The sequence below is a fragment of the Ruditapes philippinarum genome, unplaced genomic scaffold (genome assembly GCF_026571515.1).
Source record: "Ruditapes philippinarum isolate M1 unplaced genomic scaffold, ASM2657151v2 ctg208_1_1_1_1, whole genome shotgun sequence".
NCBI classification, from domain to species: domain Eukaryota; kingdom Metazoa; phylum Mollusca; class Bivalvia; order Venerida; family Veneridae; genus Ruditapes; species Ruditapes philippinarum.
This window is the reverse complement of record NW_026858626.1, coordinates 461,518-482,325: the sequence shown is the minus strand read 5'-3', so window position 1 is coordinate 482,325 and position 20,808 is coordinate 461,518. Positions and strand designations below refer to the sequence as shown.

General features: G+C 31.2%; 1 protein-coding gene across 6 annotated transcripts in view; it reads right to left on the bottom strand.

Moving 5' to 3' along the window:
* Positions 1-42: 42 nt before the first annotated feature.
* Positions 43-20,808, bottom strand: part of LOC132753751 (AP-1 complex subunit sigma-2) — a 35,497-nt gene continuing 14,731 nt past the window's right edge. The window contains exons 3-6 of one of the 6 annotated variants that reach the window (XM_060744276.1): positions 18,952-19,060; positions 18,048-18,185; positions 9,475-9,563; positions 43-1,970 (exon numbers count right to left, since the gene is read on the bottom strand). In XM_060744276.1, the coding sequence (XP_060600259.1) occupies positions 9,519-9,563; positions 18,048-18,185; positions 18,952-19,060 (292 nt within the window). In that variant the 3' untranslated portion in view covers positions 43-1,970; positions 9,475-9,518. Of the gene's footprint in view, positions 1,971-4,313; positions 4,930-9,474; positions 9,564-18,047; positions 18,186-18,951; positions 19,061-20,808 lie in introns of those variants that run through there. The other 5 variants (XM_060744275.1, XM_060744274.1, XM_060744273.1 and 2 more) reach the window with 5 other exon arrangements.

Below are 20,808 nucleotides of genomic sequence, written 5' to 3'. Positions count from 1 at the left end.
GACCTATCGGGGGAATTACAATTACATACAACTACATACGTATATGTTCCATAAATACTTTAATATCATCTCATCTGTAAATATATATACATGCATATTTCGTATAACAAAGAAAAATACGAATATTCTTTAACAAGATATTGTGGCAGGTATAACTGTTCGGCAAAATGTAATTAACGTCTTAGCTTCGTGGTGGCCTATTATTAGATGGAACGAGGAACCTAAAAATAGGACTATATTTAAATAACAAAAATGCCAAGATGATTATTTATTTTTGCCAAGTAAGAGATGCTCCCATATTTAAAACATGTAACTTTACCTGTATGGTAAAAAAATCTATTAAGTTTTCAATTATTCATGTTATGCAGGAGAAGTCCACGACGAAAGGGATTTAAGCGCTCTTTGCTGACGTCGCCTAAAGTAGCAAAGCGTTTTGATTTTTTTTTAATGCCGCAGTTTAAATTAGAGGCATTCACATGACAAATATTTAGAATGTGTTCAAATAAATTGTTGATGTTAAACGATAGGTAGCAGAAATTCAGTCAATTTGAATCAGATAAAAATGAAAAGACACATTGGTATCACTGCTGTTAGTTGCTCCATACCTGTCAAGTGCTGGAGCTCATATAAAATAATGGGGGAGGGGTCTATATAACATAGTATGGTGATTTACTTGAAAACTAGTATTTAAATATTAATAGCAAATATCTAGACCAACATTATACATATACATTATCCAGACCATATATTATCACCGTTAACTTAATATTACATAAAATGAAAAACAATATTGATTGAAAAAGGAAATTTTTAGCAAATGTCCGGACCAACATTATACATATATATTATCATCATGAACTGAATATTACATGAAATGAAAAAATATTGATTGAAAAGTGAAATACTGGAGTACTACATGTCGCACTGGTATTCAGGGAGCGTAGGTCCAATGATTAACATGACAACTGCTCAAACCAGGGATCGTGGGTTCGAGCCTTACCCGAAACAGGACCATGTTACCTCGTATGACACGGGCACTGGTTAGTTTTAGGAAGAGCGACTCGGACGTGAATAATTACATACAAAATGTGTAGTTTTTTTCTAAACTGAGAAGGGGCCTTGGCCTTTTTTATTTTTCGTGACATTGTGAAGTTTCAACTTTACTTTTCCTAATAATTGTGATAGAACAAGCATAATATTGACAAAATTTGTGAAAGTCAATTTAAAACGCATTTTTCATTGATAAAAATGGCGGGAAAACCTGTTATAGCTTGACAGGACTTGTTTTACATTTTAGTTAAAAAATATAAATATGATTAAACTCTTAACATAGGTATTCAAAAGTGCTCAAAGTCGCATCTCTGCTCCCGAAACAAATGACATTTAACGGCCGGAAAAAATAAACTTACGAAGGAAATGAAAGCTTCACGTATTTCATATTAACACATTAGGCCATCTTCCGTCAGCAAGTAGCACATTTGTCAACATGTGAATTTATAGGTTTATATAAGAATCAAAATACGCTGTATAAAAATACAAGTACATGAGCAATGTTAAAAATCATAAAGGTCGCCGAATTTGATCATATGAGAGGTCATTTTCTGGTGAAAAATAGCTTGAAAGTATTACTATAACCTAAAATACCTGCAGAAAATATTACGCCATTCAAACGATGACTGTTTCTTTCTTAACAGTACTTTAAGCTCCCAGTTATAAAACTATCAATTCAAATTTAGATCAGACTTTATTGGGTCACTAAGAAAGAAACAAAACTAATTAGGCCTAATATTCAACACAAACTTTTTTTTCTTAAATAAGCTGGACAATTCAGCTTTCTTCACAACAAAACGGCGGGAATGAAATCAATTTAATATAACTGTCTAGAATGAGTCTTGATGCGTTGCTAAGCAATACTAGCTTCCGGTTGTTATACCAAGTTCTTCTAGGAAGCTCTTAGGCTCGTCGGTTTCCTGAAGTAAGAAAATAAAATCATTTATAAGTATGACAATTATCGTTCACGTTTTATAACGCAAAACAAAATACATTGTAAACTAATACATTTCCCTCCATGCAAATGTTTTTTATCTTAACCCTAATCCCGCTAAATTATCTAAAATTGACTTGTCACTCTTTCAATCTGGACAAAACCATAAATGAATTTTAGGGCAAAATTTCGAAAAATTAACTGACTGAAGAACGAAGACCATTAGACGCCAGGGTTTGCGGGCTGATTTTAGTCTGTACAGAATATCATTTGCTGCAATCAGACTCAGGATTAAAATAGCTTAACTGCAGTCTTTTTCTAGAACTATGTACTGTAAGATCGCACAATATTCTGAAATATTACTTCGTTAATAAAAAGATTCTGGTATCTTTGCGATACATTGTGACCAACTTACAGTATAAGTATACATACTTGGTAAAGTAGAGATTTTTCATTGTCAAAGTTCGTTATTTAAAACATTGTACTTAGACCTATGCTGAATCCCTAATTTCGATCTAATTGAAACGGACAGAATAATTTAGCAGAAAATCAATATAATGTACTGAGTCAAAATACCTTGCCAAACATTATGAAACGAAACTTGACAACATAATGTATGAACTGATGATTTACGTATAAAAAACGTCAAATATTCTACTTACATACATTCATTTTTTCAATCTCAGACTGATTTTCTAGAATAAAAATACCTTCCCTTCAGGGGTAAATGTATTGAATTCCAACACATTTGAGCTAGCTGTTTTTCGGAAACTTATAAAATTTCTTATAATATTTAATGATCTCCTACAGTGTCACATTTATTTATTTATTTATTTGTCGCCAACTTTATACCATTTTAATACTGAATCGTGTTTATTACATACATGAACTTAGAAATGAAATATTGAGAAATATTGATGAAATAAAATACTTATTTTCCTTTTTCATATTTTCATTGTAAAAAAGTTATTTTTCACTGCACTGAACATATTTTCTGTATATTTCTTGCCGGACTTCTTTCTTCTTAATTCAGCCAATACACAAAATTAAAAGTATATAATAAACTGAAAATTGAAGTTCTTTTCTATAAATACAAGATTATTTTCATCTTGGGATTTGAAAGTTACCATATTTCACTCGTGGCGTATTATATTTATTTTCATACCACTCGATGAAAAAAAAATCCTGTATTTGAAGAAAAAAAAATATTTTCCTTTTCCGTATTTTCACTGTAAGAAATTGTCTTTCACTGCTGTAAAACATTTTCCGTATTTTCACTGGTCACTTGCCGGACTATTTTTTTAAATTCAGATATTACAAAAAATAAAGGGAAAAGAAGTATTATAATAAACAGAAAATTCAAGTTTTTCTATAAATATAGGATTTATTTTCATCTTGTGATATGAAAATAATTATATTTCGCCATTGTCCTTTGTAGTTTATGCGGGAAAATGTACAAGCTTGAACTTGTTCCGGGCCGCAAAGAAACGTAAGGAAATGTATTTATTCATAGTGGAACGTGTATATTCTATTTTATTTAGTAGTCACGTAAATCTAAGTTGCTTTAAAATGGCTGGCATTTGAGCAACAGTATAGTAACGTTAAACAAGAGGAGCACCGCGTGTCACAGTATTATGCGCCTTAAGTGTTTGCTGTTGACATAGTCAACTGAAAACAATTGATCAGACAATGATTATACAGTGACCTTGACATAATGACCTAAGAGACAATCATTGGTCATCAACTTGCCATTGGTAATGTCCCGACCAAATTCCACAAACGGTGCAATGGCTTATTCCGAACAACAATTTTACCTTGTAGCCTATGTGCTCAAAATAAATATGAGTCATTCTATTGGACATGGGTAATGTTCCTACAAAGTTTTAAAAGCCTGGCAGTCTCAAGGAATTTTTCACTAATTGTCAGTGTGACTTTAACATTTGACCTCATGATCAGAAGAAGTGGAAATAGTTTCCATAAAACTTTTCCCATGGAAATTCCGTGCTAAATTTCACAAACAAGGTTCATTCATCTCAGTAAACAGATTTTACTCTAAGTTTAAGTTGGCCTTTCACTTTGCCCCACTGTAGGGTCATAAACTGCGTGACCATCGCCCTTCAAAAGTGTTAAGTTACCGAGTGGAAAACAATGTAACTAATCAACAGACGTACGGACAAGCGATAAATGACAATGGTTAGAAGAAATTTCTTAAATACAAGTCAACCTGCCCATGCCAAATTAACCTATTGGTCGATTAAAGGGAAGTAACTGCCAGTGCAAACTCAATGTTAATTACTGCTGTATATTATATTAATCAAAATAACATTCAGTCTTTTCCAAGTTTAATATGATTAGCACAATATATAGAACAATACGTGTAATACAAAAACCGTTATACCAAGTTTGAAAAGAATAATATCACGGTTTCTCAAAGTAAAATAATGAAAGAATACATTTATACTGTTAAATTATTATAGATGTTAACAAAAAAAATTACATCGTCTTTATGATATAGATATGAAACAATTAACTTTAAAGCACACAAGTGATATATAGCGCGACACATCTTAACTAAAATTTGTTCAAAAAAATTAAAATTGCCTTTTTCTCTTAGAAACAACAAATGAATTCCGATTTATTCCTGCAAAAAAGTACATAAATACAAACAAGCATAACACACTTTATCTCTCAGAAACGTTTTTCGTTCTTATGCACAAGTGTCCAAATAAATATAACCCCCACACGAATAAAGTCTACATAACACCAGATTATTAGTTCTTTAATGTACATCACATTATGCTCTACTGCTAAGCTGAAAGGATTTGTTTTTGTTTTTTGTTTTTTTTTTGCAAGCCAGTGTTAGTAGGGTGGGTGGGGTAACAATCCAACATGCACAATCTTCAGCCAAGACCATGGTCTTCAAAAAAGCCTTGTGGTGTCTCCTCCTGTAAACAAAAGACATGGCCATTCAAATATGTGGTTACAGTTGTTATTCCTAGCCATAACATTCCCTTATACCTGCTATATAGAAACTAAAATAAGATATGGCAAAATGATAATTGCTCAAAGTATCATAACTTAACATGCATTTATCATGCCTAAGCTATATGTTTCAATGCATAGCCCTATAACATGCTAGATTGTGGAAAGTAGTACTTTAAGAAAGTCATGGTATATCATAAAGAAATGTACTTTAAAATAGTAAGCATAAGAAAAACACCCACGGTATATCAAAAAAGTTAGCAAAATGTAAGGAAGGTTAAAATTGTCATAGATTGCTGTAAAAATGGAATAAATTGTTGCTTTAGTGGGTAACTCCTTATACAATTTTACAGGAGCTAATTGTTTACTGCACTAATGTGTTTGTAAAAATGTTTGTAATCTTATTTGAAACCAAAAATTTAACCAGCTTGGTGGAAACTATTAAGATGGCAATAGATTCGTGTCTATAAAAACACTGGTTAAGTTGATTTTTGTTTACAAAGAACGCGAATTGCTTGAAAGAAATTTGTGTCTTAAAACAATGGAATAGTATGCTTTGCGTATAATGTGTATATCTAACTGTTTGATATAAGGAAATGGGTTTCTCAAAACGCATCTTAAATATTGACTGGTTAAAGCCATGTATTTCTTATCTTGGAAGGTTAGGGACACAAACATTTGTAAGTTGGTTGACTTTCATCATATATCTAAATCCAAGAAGTACTTTATGTAAAGCGGCAGTAAATATTTTAAAATTGTATTGAGTCATCGTGACGTACAGTTTTGTACAATCCTATTTTTTAATGAAAAGTTCTCTGACTTTCAAATTAACATATAATATTATCTGTTTTCGATTAGTACATTTTACATATGTGTGACTGTTTCAATTGAAATTTGTGAACATGTTAAATGTAATTTTCGTGATAATTGACGTCATTCGAGTTTTGGTTTACAATTTATCAACAGAAATGTGAGATAAGTTTTGATTAAACCTAAGCGCCAAATTAGGTTAACTTTTCGAAAATTGTCTGTGGTATTATTTATTACTTTTTTGATTTACTTATTGAGACTTTTTTATCTCCAGATTTCAAATCTGGGTTCCCCCAACCTATCTGTTCTGAGGTACACACTTAACTGAACCTTCTAAATATGAATGAACAGATATCACATTATTAAGTGGGTGATCTGTTTTCAAATTAAAGGAACCACTTGCCGATTTTTCAAGATAACATCTATGATAAAATTAAGAAAATAATTATTATTCTGAAACATTCACATGAGCAGTTTTTAGATTCTATAATAACATTTTTATTGATATTAAAAATGTACTTTTTTATAAAGTCACATTTTATTTGACTGACTATTTCAATTTCATCTCTCATTTTTAACCATATACTTAGAGATATATACAATGTGCTGTTTCCAAAGCAAGTTTCAGATCATAAAATATTTTATGATTGAGCATCCTGATTTTTATAATGCAATAAAAGATTACATGAACTTTCACAAATATCTGACCATGCATAATGCTGTCCGGGAAAAAAACATTATTCTGAATCTTTTTTTAAAATAATTACACTGAGTAGAACACATGTGCTTGAAAACATAGTAGCAATGAAACAACTTTAAATACAAAATTCATGAAGATCAAGATAGACAGGGAAAGATTAAAAATCAATTTGGAAAACATGCTTTTGTTTAAAGAGGAACTGATTTAAAAAGGATAGGAAGTTCATGCATGTGATTAAAAGTAACCAATCTGATAAATTAAGTGATTGGTTGGTTTTTAACGGAAGTTAATGTAGGTGATTAAAAATAATAGTTCTGATTGGTTGGTTTTTAATCAGGAGTTTATGCAGGTGATTCAAAGTAACAATTCTGATTGGTTCGGATTGGTTGGTTTACACCGGAAGTTTATTCAGGGGGTTCAAAGTAATGATTCTGATTGGTTGGTTTTCATCGGAGGTTATTCAGAAGTTTCAAAGTACAATCTTGATTGGTTGGTTTCAATTGGTGGTTTATGCAGGTAATTCAAATTAACGATTCTAATTTGTTGGATTGCAAAAAAAGTTTACATGGTTATTCGAATTAAGAATTATTAGTGTTTCGTTTTCATCGGAGGTTTATGCAAGTTATTCAAGGGAACAATTATAACGGTATGGTTTCAATGCAGGATTATATAGGTGATTCAAAGTAAAGATTCTGATTGGTTGGTTATCACCACGATTCCATGTAGGAGAGTAACAAATCTTATTAGTCAGTAATTTCACCGGAAATTCATGCAGGTAATTCGAAGTAACAATTCTGATTGGTTGGTTTTTACCGTTATTTATATGCCATCGTATATCTGGCGTCTAAACAAATCATGCTGAAAATCAAACATTTTACTCTCGATTACGTTATGTAATTACTTGTCAAGACAGGCATTATAAAAAGCTGGTCTAATACAAGCATTTTCATTGTCCATGCTATCAAATAATAAGCATTGCAGGAACTTGTAGAATCCTTCCACTTTTATTTGTGTAATGGACATCTAGAATAGGTTTTATTGGAAATACTTAAGAAAATCATAATCAACACAAAGCCGTCAATTAAAGAGGGTCAGGTAAATATTGGCATGGAAGTGGCAACAGTAGCAAGCTGTTCTGGGCTCTAAACTGGTGTTATACAATACATCTGTTCTTTCTTTTGTTTTTAAAACGTTAACCCTTAACCTGCTAGACCCCGATATTAAACACCCTTTGCCACCTGTACAGCAGGCCAGGCCTGCAAGGTTCTATACTACTGGTAGCTCAATGTTTTCATTTTGATTTTGAAATCCCTTAAACTTTGAATGGACTGTTCCAAATTCAAAGCTAGGCAAATCCGTAATATATAAATTCTGCAATTTAAGGGTTAAGCACTTAATATGTTTTGTTCTTCAAAGTTTTAAACCAAAAGCACCGCGAAGTTGAGGTAATATACGCATACTGTAAATTTCTTTGAGTAAGCAAAAATAATCTTTCAATTAGGGTAGAGATCCAATCAAACTTGTCTAAAAAATGTTGTATCTTAATTATCCTTATAATACTATACGACCATCAAGATGGAGGCATTTTTTCTACACTAAGTATGTGCATGATCCATGCAACTTTTATAGAGGTCTACTAGGCAATGCTTTGCGCCAAATAAAAAGGCATAGTAAAATGCGTTTTCATATACCTAAGTCTTTCAGGTGTAAGACACAATAATAATGGACCATCTTAAACACCAAAACTTTATAAATGCTTTTACAATTGTATGTCTCTGGCTGCAAAAGTGATTGTGCAACTCCTGATGCATTTAACAGTATCCCTAAAAATAAGTTACTTACTTTGCAATGTATCTGTCTAAACTGTTTTCAATTTTCCCTAGCTTAATTCAATTTATTTTTCATCTACTTATCACAACCAACAGTTTAGAGAAAGTATATCTATCTTTACATGGTTTTACTATTTGCTTATAAAAATTATTATGCAAATGAATTGAAATACATGCCTGTATTTTAAAATGTTTCTAAATTAGGAAGTATCCAGAATAACTCTGAAATATATTTTCTAACAGCAAAAGTAAGAAATGACAAAGATTATGTGTGTAGAAAAGTAGCATTAAATACAACTCAAACATCAACAGTCTTCTGGATGCAATTACAAACGGAGTAACAAGAGACCATTTGTCAAAAGAATATAAACAGATATAGAATATCATACAAATATATACCTAATTGTGAGAAACGGAATTAACTAACCTAATATAAGTCATTTCAATATATAAAGCATTCAAATAAATGAAGAAAATAAAAGAGCATTTTTCAGTAAGAAAATAAGGGAAAATGTTCATCCTATCTTTACATGAAAAGGTAGGAATAATCATTGGTATGGTATAATAAATGTACATTCATGATCAATATAAATAACTGCACCTTTGTCACCTCGATTTTCATTGGACAATTGTGACTTGTTCCTATAAATTTAGTATGTTGCAAATTAATCAATTATTTTAAATCCTAATCAAAAACAGCAATTGACTAGTACACTATAATATGTATAAATTTTCCTATTAAAACAATGTTGCTTATTTATTATTATGGGCAGTAATTAAACATAAGTCTAATAATAATCAGCTCTTCAAAAACTGGTTTAACTACATAATCATGTTTAGCTTTTTTAATTCATAAACAAAAAAAAAATACTCATAATATACAAAGTAATGAAAAAGCAATCGGCAAAGCCTGCTTGTCTACATTTTCAAGCAGGGCAGATAACCTAGCTCTATCTTATATGTATACACTGCATGAAAGAGATATTGTTACCAACCAAATTTCGTTTTAAGCTTTCTTAAATTCAGAAAGAAATTCTAACCCCCCTCCCTTCGATCATTTTGACTACTGTTCTGCAATCAAGACAACTTGACTGGCTCTCCCGCTCTCCCTGTTCAGGTAAAATAAAATGAACACTTTCAAAGAATTAAATATGTGAAAAAAATAGTACCCACTAAAGGTAAAACATCCCAAAGTCAGCACCTTAAGCCACTGCTAAGTCAGACCATACTCTGTAAGAGCAGTTTCTAAAGCTTCTTCCTTTAAAATAAATAAAGCAAAAAAACCTCTTACAGTCCACACAAAACTGATGATCGTGTCATTCAACTTCAGCAAACCTCTTACAGAGTAACCCCTTTGTAGAGCAATTACCTCAAAAAAACAATAAAAAAATGTTGTACCAAGGCTTGTAAAAATAACAAATCTTAAGAAATTTCTCCTGCTCTAAACCCAAATCTCTCAGTTACAAACAAAATATTTGTTTCCAAAGGTGTTGCAGGTTACTGAATTTTCCAGATCCCTTTATTCTATGTCTGCTAAGGTTTTGAACCAAAAAAAAAAACCATTGTAACTTATTTTGACATTGGAATAGTGTACAAATACGATTATCAGAGTATTTTTCAGTTTCAATCAAGTTTTCTATTTCTCCAACTACCTAGCTTAAAACATACAAAAATTATTTAATCTAATCTATTTTTTACCCATTAATCTTACTCAGGATTTGAAGAAAACAATTTTGATCTATACAAAGTTTACAAGTGAGCCTACTGTACAAGTAGTACATACATGTGTATATCTCAACACTGGTAAAGTCATTCTTTTATTGTACATCTTTATGAGTATGGCCAAAAAAGTTTTAAAATAATGAGGACATTTGGATCCTGTATATGTGAGTAGGCAGGTTTTAAAATCAATATTTTTGAATTTTTTTATTATTGTTATGTCGATGATTGTTTTAGTTGCCTTTATGTAAAATTTCCTATTTGTATTTTGTATTTCCCTATACCATGTTTTCCTTGTAAATGCCTCTTTAAATTACAGTTAATTAATGACCTCATCAAGTGACCTTTAGCAAAAACGGTCTTAAAATATGATGCCCTGTCTCTGGAAACTTGTAGAAATAAAAGATTAAAATAACAACTTCAAAATGATGACAATAAACTCAAAACAACAAATAACTCAAAATGACACCACAAAATACAATAATCCCAAAATGATAATAAACTTAAAGAGACAATTTAAAATTACAATTAACTCATAAGGATAATCAACTCAAAGTGACAATTTTAAATGACAATTAACTAAAAAAATTTAATTACAACTTAATGACAATTAACTAAAATGACAATAAACCCTAAATGACAATTTAGAATGACAAAAAAAGCTCAAAATGACAACTTAAAATGACATAAACTCAAAATGGACAATTTAGAATGACAAAAAACCTCAAATGACAACTTAAAATGACAATAAACTCAAAATGACAATTTTAAATGACTTTTAACTGAAATGCCACTTTGAAATTACATTAAACTCAAAACAAGAGCTGTTGTTCATAAGACAGCCTGCTTGACTAATCTCAGTATTTGACAGTAAAAAAGGGGCATAACTATGTAAATAGGGGACTCAGAGTTATGTGACAGTGTCAATCATGTTAGATAATCACAGAAAACAACTAATGTGTGAAATTTCAACCCATTCATTCAATTGTTTGGTGATACAACTGGATGCCCACCCTTGACCCAATGGAATTTGAAGCTTGGCTACAATGCGGATGAGTACCCAAATGGCCTTTCTTTCCGTGTAGTTAATAATGAAACTTAAATGACAAACTAAATTGACAAATCATAACTAATGCTATCATATTAAATTATAAATACTGTGAAAATGCAAGTTTTATGATCTGATTATCCATGCCAAAAACACAAACATCTAGTAATACTTCAGGGATAATTAAGATATCTAATTGTCTTATTCAAATGCTTTGCTTTAATCCACTGAAACCAAAATTTTAACTCAACAGGGGGTACCCCCTAACACAGAAACCATTCTTAAGTGAAATAAAAATTGTCAATTTAATCAAAACAAGCTTTAAATTAGAAATAAGTCTTATTTCACAACATACAACCCATATCTAATTACAAACAATATTCAGAACTTCATTTTTCAATGTCGATTTCATCCCCATGCTCTGGCAATGAGTACAGACAAATTATCAAACACAAGTTCATGTCACACGTCCATTAAGACTTCCATAATGATGATTAATACTTTAAATTTGTGACCTGAGTAAGCACCTCTTGTCAACATTACGTCAAATTTGGAAACATTTATAAAGAGTCGACAATCCCAAAGTTACACCAAACAAGAGAAAAAACATCAAACCCTGTGACCTTTTTCCTTCAAACAGATCATCTTTCAATAGTGCTTTCACCAGACAATACAGCCAATGCAATGTGCTTTAACTTAGAATGAAATAATTTTAATAAAAAAAAATTAAAATTATAAAGATTGTGTTTATTAAAAAATATAGCAAGGAAATTGGATTATAAAAATGCAAAAAGCTTCAATAAATTATTGTGTAAAAAAAATCCCCAAAAAATAACTTAACACATGCATTAAAACACACACTTATACAGACATATATACACAACACAAAATATATGCCTACATATATTATGATACTACAATTCATTTTAATTCATAAATCTATAGTTGATATTTTAAAGGGTAACAACCGTTTTTTCTAATTAAAAATTGTTTCATAAAAGTTTATTGCAGTAAAATCAATTTAGATTTTCATAATCTTATAATCATTTCTCAGAAAAAATTAATAACTGTATGTTTAACACAGATGTCTATTTAATAAAATGTTCTGTTACATTTCCCTTAAACAGGGGGCGCATTAAATGCAATAATCATCATTCAAACAATAAGAATGTTAACAGATTCTATGTTATTTTCAGCTGGATTATATATTAATACTGGAAGAAACAATAATGTTCAAATTTATGCTCATTTGATCAGACTCATAAACTACTATCCTCTTTGTTTTGTTTGTTTGTTTGGTTTTTACGGCACACCAACACAAAGTATATGTCACATGGCACCGAAACAGGGAAGATGATTTTTAATTAACATTGGCTAAGAGTGGGGGAAGGTTGTTTTTAGAGAAATACTGTATTTCAAATTTTAGACACTTTACACCATCAACCATCATATTTCACAAAATTAAATCCTAATAGAGGCTAAGAAGCTAGCTTTAGAAACTTCTCACAACATACATATGGGTCTGCTGTGCTTGGCTGCTGGCTTTATCTTGGGCATCTGTAAAAATCAATTCTACAGAGCTTCCATACCCAAACAATAACAAGTTTTTCATCAAATTGGATAAAAAAAACTTATGCCTTATGATGCTGTTCTGAAGCTGTTCAGTAACTTACTACTGAACTACACTTTTAAAATTAATTCTAATATGTTTCATACTATTCCCCTATCAAACAGATAGGGTAATTTGCAGCATTATTACAGGATATAATACAAATGATTATGTGTCATATGACATTTTATTTGACGTCAATATACCAAATAACGTCAGGAAAATTACCCCTACACTCATTAAGGTTCAACATATTTTTATCACTTCTAGTTTCAATATAATGTTGGCATGGAAAAAAATATTAATTTTTCTTGCATTAATTATAAAAATGCACAGTTTATTGTTATTTAGCACTCGCACCTATCAGCCTTGGTGATTATATTCCTGCACATTTAAACTGTCTACCTTTCAAAAATTTTAGGAAAAAATGTCCACCCTTTTTTAACATATGAGGGGGGCAAATGTAAGCCACTGCAAAAGATGAGGGGAGCAACTGTCCAGATGGCAAATGTGACATAAATGCTCAAAACACTCAATCATTATTACCATCTTTATTGAAGAAAAAATTTATATAAAAATATCCAAACAATACATTTCAAATATTGTTTTATCAATTTTTTATCAATATTTAGATACTTATGAAGAATGTGATTGTGCACCAATCCACTTTAAAAATTAAAAAAAATGTTTGAATTAAATCAATAACTAGTACCTGTATTAACCCATTACTTCATGAACATTTTGTGAAAAATGGCTGTTTTCATTGAAAAGTCTCCTGTTACAAGTTCAAATTGCTATAATACTATAAAAACTGCTTCAACACTAATCAAACTTGGCACAATGTTGACTGGACCATTGCCTTGAAACAACATGATCAGGCTTAAATTTTCTGTTACCAATGGGCAACGAGGGGACATCTCAAATTGACGAAAAATCCATCTTTTGCATTGATTTTTTCCATCAAAATGATTTCAAAAGTGCTGGCAACTTCTCAATGAATGAGATAGAGTCAAATGCTTTTCAGCGTTTGGTTACACGTACCTTATGAACAATCTGAGGTCATTTATATTCCCTCACAATCCAGAATTTTTCTTTGGCATGAGGGAGAATTCCGCCCCCTTCGGAAACCCAACAAACAAGAAGGGGGCACATCGCCCCTTATGGGCAACCCCCTTGATGTATCTTTTGGTTGGGGACCGCGCCGAAAAGTGGTTCCTTTTTTTTTAACAAATTTCCTCAAACAACAATGTGGCTTAAAGATTTTTCACCATTTGACAACAAAGGGGGGGTGAAAAAAGGCGTTTAAAAGGTGTTGTTATCAGCGCGTTAATGCGGTCACATATTTAACCCTCAACCTGCTATATGTATTTATGTATAATGGATTCCCCATATAGTTTTAAAGCGACTCCACTGAGTTTGACATCGATGGGACAGGAAACATACTTTTTTCCAGATATATGTTCTATTTACATTTGATGAAGGTCTTAGATCACTATCTGTGTGCCAAAATTTCAGCATCAATGTTGCGCACTTCGTTTTTCCAATAATTATGCAAATTGTAAAACAATGACCCCAAATGAAAGCGTTTAAATGCTTTACTCAAATCGGGCTAAGAAAAGCATAAAAATATGATTTTCAATTTATTTCAAAGTATATTTCTTAACTATCTTAGCATATATTTCTGTTTAAAGTGCCCCAGGTCATTTATATTAGAAATTCAAATGTTATGTTTTAGGCTTTTAAACTTCAGTGGAGTCCCTTTAAGATTAAAGGAATTTAATTTTCAAAATATAAAAAAATTGAGCTAAAAACAGTATAGAGCCTAGCCTGGCTGCAAAGAAGTTGCAGATTTTGGATCTTTACAAGTGGCAAAGGCTTATCACTTTTGATTCTTTGTTATTGTGTCTTAAATCAGCTTAAAAATGAGGACAATATTAAGGTAACTTTGACCATTAACCCTTTTATTTCAAACCTCACAATTCCAGTAATATATTTATTCATTATAAATGTAAAATGAAATAAGTTATAACAATGTCCTTTACTACCATTTGTGATATATGGATTTCATTTTCTTATGTAAAACATTATAGGCATCTCATGGGTTATATGGAATACCATCTTCTTATGTAAAACATTATAGCACCTAAAATGGGTTATACGAAATGGATTATATGGAATTCCATTTCCTATGTCAAACATTATAGCACTAATTGGGTTATATGGAATTTAATATTTCCTATGTCAAAATTATAGAATCTAATTGGGTTATATGGAATTTCAGTTTCTTTATGTCAAACAATTATTGCAACTGTAAATTGGGTTATATGGAATTTCTCTTTCTTATGTCAACAATTTCATATGTAAATGAATTATATGGAATTTCATTTTCTTATGTCAAACATTAAAGCACTTGAATAGGTTATATGGAATTTCATTTTCTTATGTCAACTATTTTATATAGCACCTATATGGTTTATGTGGAATTTCTATTTCTAATGTCAAACATCACAGCACCTTAATTGGTTATATGGATTTTAATTTTCTTAAGTCAAACATTATAGCACCCACAATGTGTATGGATTACCATTATATGGAATTTGAATTTCTCATGTCAAATATTTAAGCACTTAAAATAAAAGATATAAGTTGAATATTCTTCTTATACAAATGCAAGAGATAATTTATTCAACATTTGGCTTGTCTTGATTTTTACATGATCAGGGCAATTGGCCATAAGTAAGTTTAATTAATTCGAGGATGAGTCAGTTATTTACGTTATAAACAAATGATGTGCGTCTCCTTCTTAGAAGAGCAGTTTTCTTGTTCAATATGTTTTCTTGTTTTAATATTACTTCAGATAACTACAATTTAAATTATTCTTAATGTAGTTGAAAACAACGATATATCTCAATTCAAAACAACAAATGTCACAGAGTTCAAAAACCTGTCTTAAAGGTCAAATTGGATGAAGGACTATACTATGTGTCATTATTTTAGACACTTGCTTACTGCACTGACCTTTAAAGCGGAATAAAGCCTTATCTATGTTTTGTTTTGTTATTGTTTAATTGGGTTTTTACGTCAAACCCAAGAGTCATATGCGATTCCCCGCCTTGACTTGGGCAAGTGCCCTTCCGTGCCCATTATTCAGGCAAGAATGAGCACCTGAGTAGAACCACAGACATACTGTAAGCTAGCTGGATAGCTTCCTAACATGAAAGAATCCAAAGTCCCCATCATGATTCAAACCCATGGCGGTAAGGGGCAAGTGCTTTGATGTCAACAACCTTAACCACTTGGCCATGGATGCCCCTTGAACTTTTTTGAAGGTATTTATATGTAAGTTTAAGAGCAATGCTACCATGTATTTTCACCAAATAGGAATGCAACACAATATCAACTTATAGTGATCCCATATATGACCTAATTCATTTTGAAATCCCATTAAACATGCAGAACTTATAAACAGGACACAAACCTAAAACCAAAACTGTGCTTAAAAACAACTAAATGTACTCTGACCTTTGACATAGTGACATTGGTCATTAATAAGACTCATTGACTTCTAATGGTGGTTATGTGTTCCAATTAAAAGAAGCTACGAACTGACAAGAGATCCCACTGCCCTTGAGACCATGGAATGAATATAGTTAGTTCAATCCACTGCTGTGACATTGACCTTTGACCTAAGGACGAGTGTACATGTCTTGCTAAAGAAAGTCCATGCACCATGCATTAATGTGAACCACATTTTTTTTACATCTCATTCTGCATGTGGAAGTTATGAACCAAAAGAAATTCAAACTGCAATCTCCTGCAGTGACCATGACCTTTAACCCATAGAGCTTTGTCTTTGACAGGACATGTCAACTATTTACAGTCCTATATTAAATAATACATGTTTAAATAATGAGTTTGACACAAAGTATGTATTTTTTTTACCAGTAATACTGACAAGTTTTTTTTATTTTGTGACTATATAATTAATGTAAAAGAACAAAAATTCTTATCTGTAAAAAAGGTGTCAGTGAAATTAATCAATATTTGTTCCAAATGGAGCCAGTGATTTTCCTGCTTATATAATAGACTCCAATTAAGGGCCTCTTCACAATTGAAATTTTCTTTAAAATCATGCAGGTTTCCCAAAAACCTGAACTTAAACCTGCTTTTATACTTCCAAAATTAGCAATCATTTCCTCAAAATCAAGAGGCTAAGGCCTTGTCCCAATTAAGTGAGCAAAATCACTGGGAGCACGTAAAAACAAACAAAAAATATGCAAATGATAATGTACTCAGATTTATTTTAGAAAATCAATTATTGTTTGTGCCATTCTTATCCTCATTTTAGTTAAAAGGGTTACAATGCTTAGCATTTTTGGATAACTAATATGTGTGAGTGAATGATCTGAATATTTGCACACAAGTCATTGGTCCAGATATACCTAATGTTGAACAATAATCTCAAAAAAAAAAAAAATCCAGTCCCGTCATGTCAAAATACCACAGTAATGTACTTACTAATATTTCACAAGACGTAATTAATATCTGAATCATTGACGAATAAACAATGTTCTATTAAATTTGTCCAAGAAAAAGCTGTTGAAACAATTTCTTGAACTCTGTTAAGAAAAACTTTTGTCATCGGAAATTTTTTATATTATATAACTACCTAATATTTTGATCTGATCTTATACTGGATAAAACAAGACTTATAAAACTTAGCAAGACTGGTGGAATTATGAGAATAATAAGTACAAGATATACCTGAAGCTCGTGGCATGCAGTTATTTTTATCACACGGTATATGGGTTTTTAATTCATTCTTATTGTACGTATACATAGTATATTTAAAATCTTGTTTATATTGGTAGAGAGAGAGAAAAAACCCACTAACATATACTATTTTCATCGTGATCCTGCAGGGTTATCAAAAATAAAAAGATCTGGTTCAAAATTTGTATGAAATATACAATAAAGTAACTTCATCAACTAAACACTACCATACATAAGTGGTGCGGAAACATTGCTCATTTTTCAATTATTTTTTTCTATATGAGTGTTGTAACAGATAAAGATTGAAATATGCAAATTAGGTTTTTAGATTAAATATTTCCCCACCTAGTATGTTGCTAGCGGTTGAAACAGCAAAATAAATTGAAGAATGCAATGAATAAGAAATTTTTTCTAAAAAATACCACACTACTTCTGGGGAATCAGTTACTATAACATTATTACAGTTTTGTTTCTTTGTATCCAAGGCAACATAAAATGGCTACAATGGAGCACAAACCACACAAATATGATACTTTAAAACCCAGGAGTGCAGTATGAAAACAGAATGGGTGGGGTACGGTTTGTATGCTTACCTCTTGTAACAGATCTTGTGCTGCAATGGCTTTGAGTACATTCTTTTTGCTAGTCTCTTGTACCTCTCCTCCAAGTAGCAATTCATCTAACATAAAGTAAGCTTTCTCAAAATTGAATATAATGTCTAATTCACATACCTGTCAAAATACAGAAGAAAAAAAACCATAATTCCAAAATGCTAATTGATATACTTGTCTTTTTTATTTATCATTTTCAAAGATGGCCTTATATGGTGATATCAATTTCAAAGTGCTATCAAAATCCAAAATGACCTTATAAAATGATATCAATTTCAAATATGGCCTTATTGGTGATACCAATTTCAAAGATGGCCTTCTATGGTGCTATCAATTTCAAACACAGCCTTATAAAGTGACATCAATTTCAAAGATGGCCATATATGGTGATACCAATTTCAAAGATTGCCATATATGGTGCTATAAAATTCAAAGATGGCCTTATAAAGTGACATCAGTTTCAAAGATGGTCTTACATGGTGATATCAATTTCAAAGATGACCTGATATGGTAATATCAATTTCAAAAATGGCCAGATATGGTAATATCAATTTCAAAGATGGCCAGATATGGTAATATCAATTTCAAAGATGGCGAGATATGGTAATATCAATTTCAAAGATGGCCAGACATGGTGATATCAATTTTAAAAATAACGACACATGGTGATATCAATTTCAAAGATAGTAATATATAGTGCTATCAATTTTAAAGATGGCCATTTCCTGTGAAATTTTAAAGATCAGGCAATCTGAAGATGGCCTTTTTAGGTGATTTCAATTTCAAAGATAGCCATATATGGTGATATCAATTTCATAGTTGTCCAACTATTATGTAATAGTTATGATTTCCTGTAGAAAAGAAATAAAATGAAACTTTCACTCACACTGCCAAAGTATTTATCAAGCAGTTCCACATATCTATGGATGATTTCTAGAGTCAATAATTCATTGTCCTCGTGTTCTATAGCACAACAGAAATAAAGACTAGCATACCTGTAAAAGAATAGATAAATTGACCTTATTTATGTTGTCTATATAAGAAATTTGCATCTAGAAAACTTGAAAAATATATTTTGTGTCCAATAAATAGTTTAAACTTAAAAACCAGGGGTGCAGTGACTTTGTAAGTTGTTGAACTATGAATGAACTTAATTTTTTTAAATCAAAAACAGGATGGACTCTGCTAACAAGGAAGTCATGTTGTTCAAAAACAAGTAGAGTTAAAAACAAGTCCAGTTCTCACATAATATTATACTTCCATAGAACTATGCTTGTTTTTTAGTTGGAATATAGCGATACTGACACTGATTATCAACATTTAATATCAATAACAATTCACAATGATGATAAGGATACAATAGAATCAATTTCTCCTGGTCTTTTGCAAGTTGCTATTTTGTCTGAATAAAGAAGTCACTTCTTGCCAATTCCTTTGGCAAGCTTGAACTCTGAATTTTAATTTCACAGGTTAGTGAAAAATAACAATTATTTTATTTTGTTTGGTTTTACAGTGCACAAACACTATATAGTTCATATAGCGCCAAAACAGGAAAGACAATTTTAGCTAACATTGGGGGCTACAAACTTAAAGCAACACAAGTTCAGATTTTCAGAAACCATGATTGATTGCATGAATGTTTATTTTTTTTTTTTTTTTTGATGGGGGGGGGGGGGGGGAGTTGTATTTTAGTAATGAGAGTGTGGGTGTAGATTTTTTTTTATCTTTTTTTTATCTTTTTTTTTTTTATTTTTTCTATGTGTATGACTTGTCAAATTTGAATACAATTAATAAACATACTAACTGGTGGATTTGGAGTGCTTAAATGAGAGACAAACAAGATGGTTCCAGACTTTCAAATAATGTAACAGCAGCAATAAAGTTTGTTTGTTTGGTTGGTTTTATGACACACCAACAGATGACCCCAAAACAGGAAAGATGATTTTGGTAAACCTCAGGTGTAACAAACTTCAATGCAACTTCAGGTATCAAAACCATAGAAAACCTGCTGGAGCTAAGAGATGCATAGTCTTTAGTTACATGTATTCCCATTTAGTCGCCTCTTATGATCACCCAGGGTTAAACACAGGGTGGCTGCAATTCTAATGCCTCAACCATTGAAAGTAACCCTTCAGACACAAGGGGCGCAGCAATTAAAATCATGTACATGAATGCTTGAAACTGGGTACCAGCTAAATAATACATGGTATATGCAGAACCATGAACTGCTGTCTATTTTTCCTTAATGGAGCGTTGTTATTTCCTGTTACTGTATATAGTTATATAAGGAAACAAGAGCTGTCAGTAGAACAGTGCGTTCCACTTTTATTCATTGCACGATAGTAAAACAAGAGCCTGGAAAATGTATGCATGTGTCACTATGAATAGGAAAATTTTATTCCAAAAAATATGTGGTAAAAAGTTTTGAGTCTTGGAAAGTCACGTGCAATACTGATCCCAAAGATATGTGTCTAGTCTCAAGTGAATACATTAAATTTTTTTAAACTGATACTGCATGCAAAACGAATAAACCAAGAAAGTTTTTAAAGTTAAAAAAAAGGCCATAATTCTGTTAAAATTCTGTTTAAATCGTTGCTATAGTTTTAGGCCTTGGACAGTGATTTCCTATTACACATACAAATTTATACTACATGTTTTTTAATTATTGTCTCCCCTAGGCAAGCCAATAGTTACCGTATATTTGTGTAAATATAAAAGTAAAATATTTTAGTATAACAATATC